Source organism: Littorina saxatilis, linkage group LG2 (genome assembly GCF_037325665.1).
Source record: "Littorina saxatilis isolate snail1 linkage group LG2, US_GU_Lsax_2.0, whole genome shotgun sequence".
Classification (NCBI taxonomy): domain Eukaryota; kingdom Metazoa; phylum Mollusca; class Gastropoda; order Littorinimorpha; family Littorinidae; genus Littorina; species Littorina saxatilis.
This window is the reverse complement of record NC_090246.1, coordinates 13,551,558-13,559,820: the sequence shown is the minus strand read 5'-3', so window position 1 is coordinate 13,559,820 and position 8,263 is coordinate 13,551,558. Positions and strand designations below refer to the sequence as shown.

Below are 8,263 nucleotides of genomic sequence, written 5' to 3'. Positions count from 1 at the left end.
TCTCTAAGCCCTTTTGAACTGTTATGGCTTCTCAAAGGAAGGCCAGTACATAAAATTACACAAAAGCCGCCAGACCACATCACAAACAGAACTGAACAATGCACAGGTGTTGCTCACATAGAGACATACACACACACACACACACACACACACACACACACACACAAACACAGAGAAGCCGTATCTATAGAGAGATAGATGACAGTGTATTTTTCGCGTGGCTATAAATTGATTCGACCTTTGCACTTTTACAGTGAGGATAATTTACGGGTCCAATTTACGTTCTGGACACTGCGGTGACCTTCTAAAAATAGTAACAGAACGCCGGGAATATCCGAAGATACTATAGTGCACCATACGAAGGAAGGGAGGTAAACGCTGAAAACATGGAGAAGATGAGAAGATAAGGAAGAGTTACTTATAATGGTGAAATGAACACAAAAACCAAATTCGGTTCAGCGCTGCGCGCTGAGAGCACGTGTTGAAATATCTCATCGATGATATTGTGTCCGGGGTGTAGCTGAATACGGTGTCCAAATTTGAAAAAGATCCACCGAGAACTTTGGCTTTGGTGTGTCGGTATGGGGGCCCGGGTAGCTGAGGTGGAACCAAAATAGCTGAGGTGGAACCAAAATCGGTTCAGCGCTGCGCGCTGAGAGCACGTATTGAAATATCTCATCGACCAGATTTTGTTTCGGGTGTATCTGAATATGGACACCAAATTTGAAGCAGATCCATCGAGAACTTTGGCCGTGCATGGCGATCAAACACTCAAACACGCACACACACAGATAGACAGACAGACACAAGTCGTATATATATATAGATACACCAGTTTTACCACTGTCTGCCCGACTCACTAAAAAGAAAAAGACACTAGTTAATGATTACTGCAGCATAAGGATTTAGGATGACCAATCCTTCAGATAGAAATTGCATTCTAGATAGAAATTGCATTCTATAACCTTGAATTTTTTAGAGGTCAGTCAACCCTAGTGACATGACTCCTGATCACCAATGTAAATAATCTGTAAGTGCAACATAACTAATAAGCAGTGAAAAAAGTCAAGTATAAGAAAATGAAGTCTTCCAGTGTAGCTTAATAATTTCCATACCAGAAAAAGAGTGAAAGTGACTTGTATTAATTTACATGCAGAAATATTCAAGAACTTGCAAATGAGAACTAGTCTACGTGTATGCAGAATCAGAAACATCAGCACAAATTAGATCTTGACAAAGTCTCAACACTTGCAAGTTAAATCTAAACTAATAGGATGAGAGCTACAAAGCTTCTTCCAGTTAATCGAAGTACAAGACTTACATAGATCAAAAACGTGGCTATCCTGTTGCCCGTTCCCAGAGATTTGAAGGCGTCTTTTTCCTCTTTCTATTGATGACCAAACAAACACATGGTCAACCACAGTCACAGGGTACAGGTATTGCCATGCACTTGAGATAGGAACTGATATACAGAGACAAAACAAGCATGAAGAAACCGTTTCTTTCATCTTTCTCTTGTTTTTATGGTGTTGTTTCACTGTTGGTTGTTTTTTGGTTTTTTGATCTATTTTTGTTAGGTTTCTATTTTTTCTCCATTCAGAGTCAGAGCATTTTTTTCCCGTTAGACAGAATCTGAACTTTTTGCCATGCTTTTTTTCTGCAAAGATTCATTCAATCTTCAAAAGAAATTAAGTCTGCTTTTTTATTTCTTCACTAATATTTGGAGAATTATGCCTGACTGTGACTTAATCTCAAATGTAGGTGATGCCTTACGTTTAGGAAGGTTCCCCCAAAATATGATTTTAGTCAAGAAATCTGGTTCTACTCAAGAAGTCTGAAAAGACACTACAAACTTCATGCGTCTTCTGTCTCATTGCATGCCTTGGCCTATAGGGGCATTGATTGAAGCAAAGAAGACATTTAGCTTCAATATAACATTATAAAAAAACTTACATAAATCAGAAAAGTTGCAATGCGGTTTCCCATTTGTAATTCAAATAAAGTACTGTTTCTGTTCTGAAATACAAAATAATAACCAAAACATAAAATATAAAAATAAATCATAAATTGTTATATTAAATGCACAAAATGTCACTTGAAATAAAACTTCTGCATATTAAAAGAAATAATGAAATGTAATAAAAACATGGCTTATATAAATTCAAACATAAAATATGTATACCAGTTAAGAGAAAAATGTAAACATAAACAACCATATGAAAACAAACCTAATTATACAAAGTTCGATCATTTCACATGAAGGCTGCTTTAAAATTATATCTACATTTAATAAAATCAGCATCACAAATCTGCAACTAAAAATCTTACCCTTGCGAAGTCAAAATGAGGCTCATAATGACCACCCATACCATAATTAGCAATCTGCACATAGAAAAGATTAAAAACATGTTTACATTTGTGTTCATGTGTTAACAGAAAACAATTTCAATTACGAACAACAATATTGATGAACAAGTCGCGTAAGGCGAAAATACAACATTTAGTCAAGTAGCTGTCGAACTCACAGAATGAAACTGAATGCAATGCAACACAGCAAGACCATATACTCGTAGCATCGTCAGTCCACCGCTCACGGCAAAGGCAGTGAAATTGACAAGAAGAGCGGGGTAGTAGTTGCGCTGAGAAGGATAGCACGCTTTTCTGTACCTCTCTTCGTTTTAACTTTCTGAGCGTGTTTTTAATCCAAACATAGCATATCTATATGTTTTTGGAATCAGGAACCGACAAGGAATAAGATGAAAGTGTTTTTAAATTGATTTGGACAATTTAATTTTGATAATAATTTTTATATTTTTAATTTTTAGAGCTTGTTTTTAATCCAAATATAACATATTTATATGTTTTTGGAATCAGCAAATGATGAACGTAAATTTGGATCGTTTTATAAAATTTTTTTTTTTTTTTTTTTTACAATTTTCAGATTTTTAATGACCAAAGTCATTAATTAATTTTTAAGCCACCAAGCTGAAATGCAATACCGAAGTCCGGGCTTCGTCGAAGATTACTTGACCAAAATTTCAATCAATTTGGTTGAAAAATAAGGGCGTGACAGTGCCGCCTCAACTTTCATGAAAAGCCGGATATGACGTCATCAAAGACATTTATCAAAAAAATGAAAAAAAAATCCGGGGATATCAATCCCAGGAACTCTCATGTACAATTTCATAAAGATCGGTCCAGTAGTTTGGTCTGAATCGCTCTACACGCACGCACACACACACATACACCACGACCCTCGTTTCGATTCCCCCTCTATGTTAAAACATTTAGTCAAAACTTGACTAAATGTAAAAAATATGGGCAAAACGGCGACATTTTCATCCTCTGTCTCAGTGTTGCTAGTTTAAATGCAAAAGTAGCCAATAAAAAATGTGCCAGGTAATAGTAGACAGCAAATAACGCTGACATAAATATGAAACTCCTACAATAACAGTAAGCTCTAACGTAGACTGCCAGTCTTCAAAATCTGCGGAAGTTTGATTACACTCTGAAACTAGCTGAACAAACTGGAAAATTATGACGCAATACGTTTTACCTCTTCTATGACCCTTTCATTTGTTTCTGATAGATGATCTACTTACTCACCTGTTGTTTGTAAACTTCAATTCAAACTTCTGAAATTTCAATCTAATAGTGACTGCTTCATGTTGTTCGTGATTAAACGTTCCAAAAACTAACCTTTCTTGTATAAATATTATTCAAAATCCTGTAAAACAAGAAATTACAGATAACAGATATATGGGGTCGCTGTTAATAGCATGGGTGTTACTGGGAAAAATCAAAAAACCTGAAAGGCAGGGGTCCAAAATGCTCAAGTTTGAAAGAAAGTTTCTGGACACCGACGAAACCAAATCATAATAAGCAAGATGGCGGCAAATCCAAGGGAGCGAACCGAGAAAGCACGCGAACCGGTGTCAAAAGTCGGATTGGAACCGCTGCTCGTTATTTCAACTTAGCGAAACGAAGCTTTTTTTTTTTTTTTTTGGAAAACCCGGAAAACCGGAATTTCCGGCTTCAGATTTTTTCAAAAACTGAAAATCCAGCAAAAGCTGGAAGAGTAACACCCATGTAATAGACAATGTTCGGAAATAACTGTCTGGTTTGTATGGCTTGTGAAAGAGTGAATACGCTTGCTTTTTTTTGCGGCAAACTTTCCCACGTGACATGTTATAGGCCAGTCACAAGTGAGGGGTGTGTCTCCACATGTGGAAAAGTTTGCCTCAATAAAAGCAAGAGTATTCACTCTTTCACAACCCATACAAACTAGAGTTGTTTCCCTGATTCAGCTATTCTAAGAATGCATAATGAGAAGAAAAAAAGCTGAACCTGTAATTCTTCAGCAGTATCTAACTCCAGCTTTGTGACAGCCTCTATTCTGTCGTTGATTTTGGCAACTGTTGGGTGGTCTGTTGCTTTCAGCCAAGCACTGCAAAACGAAACACATAGATTTACATAATTCACCGGGTAATTTTATTTTCCTTTCATAACATTATTATCCCACCACTGGGAAATTCAGGTCGCTTCCTCCCGGTGGAAAGCTAGCAGTAACAGAGTCGCCCTACCCAGGTGTGTGCGTGTTTAGGTGAAATCAACCACTTGAACTTATGGCAGAATGACCGACATCTTTTGCATGCCACTGTGGTGACACGGGGTGGAACTTGGATACTGTTACTGAGTCTTCACATAAAGTTGACTTGTGTCCATACCGGACCAGATTCGAACCCGTGACCTGAGGATCACGAATACAGTGCTCTATGTTCTGGTGACACAGAAAGTAACATACAGTGCTCTATGTTCTGGTGACACAGAGAGTAACATACAGTGCTCTATGTTCTGGTGACACAGAAAGTAACATACAGTGCTCTATGTTCTGGTGACACAGAGAGTAACATACAGTGCTCTATGTTCTGGTGACACAGAAAGTAACATACAGTGCTCTATGTTCTGGTGACACAGAGAGTAACATACAGTGCTCTATGTTCTGGTGACACAGAAAGTAACATACAGTGCTCTATGTTCTGGTGACACAGAGAGTAACATACAGTGCTCTATGTTCTGGTGACACAGAAAGTAACATACAGTGCTCTATGTTCTGGTGACACAGAGAGTAACATACAGTGCTCTATGTTCTGGTGACACAGAGAGTAACATACAGTGCTCTATGTTCTGGTGACACAGAGAGTAACCTACAGTGCTCTATGTTCTGGTGACACAGAGAGTAACATACAGTGCTCTATGTTCTGGTGACACAGAGAGTAACATACAGTGCTCTATGTTCTGGTGACACAGAGAGTAACAAACAGTGCTCTATGTTCTGGTGACACAGAGAGTAACTTATTCCCCCCTCTGCTTCTTTACCTCTGTAAACTTGTAGAGCTAGTTATTTTTCGATAATGACCCAGCAACCAAACAAATAACGAGCCAGCAACAGCCTGAATCCTCGATAGTGCAATGGGTTGAGAAGCTGTTCTGTTTTGGTACTACTTTTGCGACTGAAAAGTTCCGAACGCTCTATACGTACGAAATATACATCTCTGGAGCAAACAATACAAACATACCGCATTTAAATTAACAACTACAGGCCTGAACACATGAATCTCCATATACAATCCATCAGTTATGTTTTTTTGTGAATCTAGATCTGCCGTGCACAAACCGTTCATCACAAGCAAATTCCCAAGGCAAGTAACTCATACTCTAGCCGACAAGAGTAGTTCCCCTTCTTTTAACGCAGTTTCTTCGACAACACTGACTGCAATCCGACGGTCAGTTTTCAACAATATTTCATTTTATAAACAGATCACACGCAACCAAATGCACACATCTCATCAATTTAAACAACATAAAGCGGTTTCATACACTATTTTCCCCAGAAAACTGAACTTCATACAGTAATTAACGTTGGAACACGGGTGCAAAAGTTCGTCTGCTAGTCCCATTTGACGAAAGAACATTATACTAAAACATAAACAGAACACACAATATCTTCCTTTACCGCCACAGCAGAATAACAGCATATCTGTGTACTTGATTTTAGTCTAAAACAGGGAAACTGACAAGAAGTGTTAACAGAATGGAATGATTTGCACGGAACTATACAACCGCGCATTAATCGATCGCCTGCGCAGGTTGACTGGTTGAGTGATTCGGATTCGATCAAACTTTCGCACAAAAACTCCTGTTTTCTTTGAATAACTGAAGAAAGGAGGAATAAAGAGGTTACACACCTCGTCTCAGTGATTATTAAAAATAATGGTCTCAGTTCGCGGTCATGAAAAAGCTCGCTGAAGCTCGCATTTTTCATGATCCGCTAACTTCGACCATTATTTTTAATAATCACTGAGACTCGGCATGTAACCTCTACATACAGTGCTCTATGTTCTGGTGACACAGAGAGTAACATACAGTGCTCTATGTTCTGGTGACACAGAGAGTAACATACAGTGCTCTATGTTCTGGTGACACAGAAAGTAACATACAGTGCTCTATGTTCTGGTGACACAGAGAGTAACATACAGTGCTCTATGTTCTGGTGACACAGAAAGTAACATACAGTGCTCTATGTTCTGGTGACACAGAAAGTAACATACAGTGCTCTATGTTCTGGTGACACAGAGAGTAACAAACAGTGCTCTATGTTCTGGTGACACAGAGAGTAACATACAGTGCTCTATGTTCTGGTGACACAGAGAGTAACATACAGTGCTCTTTGTTCTGGTGACACAGAGAGTAACATACAGTGCTCTATGTTCTGGTGACACAGAAAGTAACATACAGTGCTCTATGTTCTGGTGACACAGAGAGTAACATACAGTGCTCTATGTTCTGGTGACACAGAAAGTAACATACAGTGCTCTATGTTCTGGTGACACAGAGAGTAACAAACAGTGCTCTATGTTCTGGTGACACAGAGAGTAACATACAGTGCTCTATGTTCTGGTGACACAGAAAGTAACATACAGTGCTCTATGTTCTGGTGACACAGAAAGTAACATACAGTGCTCTATGTTCTGGTGACACAGAGAGTAACCTACAGTGCTCTATGTTCTGGTGACACAGAGAGTAACATACAGTGCTCTATGTTCTGGTGACACAGAAAGTAACATACAGTGCTCTATGTTCTGGTGACACAGAGAGTAACATACAGTGCTCTATGTTCTGGTGACACAGAGAGTAACATACAGTGCTCTATGTTCTGGTGACACAGAGAGTAACATACAGTGCTCTATGTTCTGGTGACACAGAAAGTAACATACAGTGCTCTATGTTCTGGTGACACAGAGAGTAACATACAGTGCTCTATGTTCTGGTGACACAGAGAGTAACATACAGTGCTCTATGTTCTGGTGACACAGAGAGTAACATACAGTGCTCTATGTTCTGGTGACACAGAGAGTAACATACAGTGCTCTATGTTCTGGTGACACAGAAAGTAACATACAGTGCTCTATGTTCTGGTGACACAGAGAGTAACATACAGTGCTCTATGTTCTGGTGACACAGAGAGTAACATACAGTGCTCTATGTTCTGGTGACACAGAAAGTAACATACAGTGCTCTATGTTCTGGTGACACAGAGAGTAACATACAGTGCTCTATGTTCTGGTGACACAGAGAGTAACATACAGTGCTCTATGTTCTGGTGACACAGAAAGTAACAGATTGGCAGCCACTTTTGTGAAATGGGACCATTATAGAAGCTTTTACGCATTTTAGGCGAAACGCAGTTGTCGATTCTGCGAATTGGGCAATTCCGTTAATTCGGCACAACATATGAACACACACACACACACGTGTACACACACACCAGTAAGAAGAAAATGCAAAACCATGAAAACGACTTACCTTTTACTAATTCTGTAATTTGCAGTTTCAAGCTCCCCTGTCTTAGAGTTTTGAACTGTTGCTCTGTTCAACTGTCAAAGGTCAGAGGGCAAAGATTAAGAAACCAAACCAAACAGTGTGTGAAACCCAAAACCGATAGACTACTAATATTGCAAAACAAAGAATCAAAAAGTCGCGTAAAGTTAAATCAATACATCGAGTCATGCAATCAGTGGGCCTCACAGAATGAAAATGAACGTACTGAGTTCTTTTCATAAAAACTAGTAAATCATAGTCAGGCCGAAACCAAAGACAGCACTGACACGTTGTCTTGGTAACACAAGCAAAATTAAACTAATTTGTAAAAAAAAACGTTCTTGATTTTTTTTTTAGCTAGTTTTCAATTCAAACACAACAC

At 38.7% G+C, this 8,263-nt stretch overlaps 1 protein-coding gene across 2 annotated transcripts in view; it reads right to left on the bottom strand.

Annotated features, from left to right (window-relative positions):
- LOC138958245 (prolyl 4-hydroxylase subunit alpha-1-like) overlaps positions 1-8,263 on the bottom strand; it is a 40,314-nt gene that overhangs the window by 13,787 nt on the left and 18,264 nt on the right. For both annotated transcript variants that reach the window (XM_070329358.1, XM_070329357.1), the window contains exons 8-11: positions 7,867-7,937; positions 4,348-4,447; positions 2,329-2,382; positions 1,322-1,387 (exon numbers count right to left, since the gene is read on the bottom strand). In XM_070329358.1, coding sequence (XP_070185459.1) covers positions 1,322-1,387; positions 2,329-2,382; positions 4,348-4,447; positions 7,867-7,937 — 291 coding nt within the window. The remainder of the gene's footprint in view (positions 1-1,321; positions 1,388-2,328; positions 2,383-4,347; positions 4,448-7,866; positions 7,938-8,263) is intronic.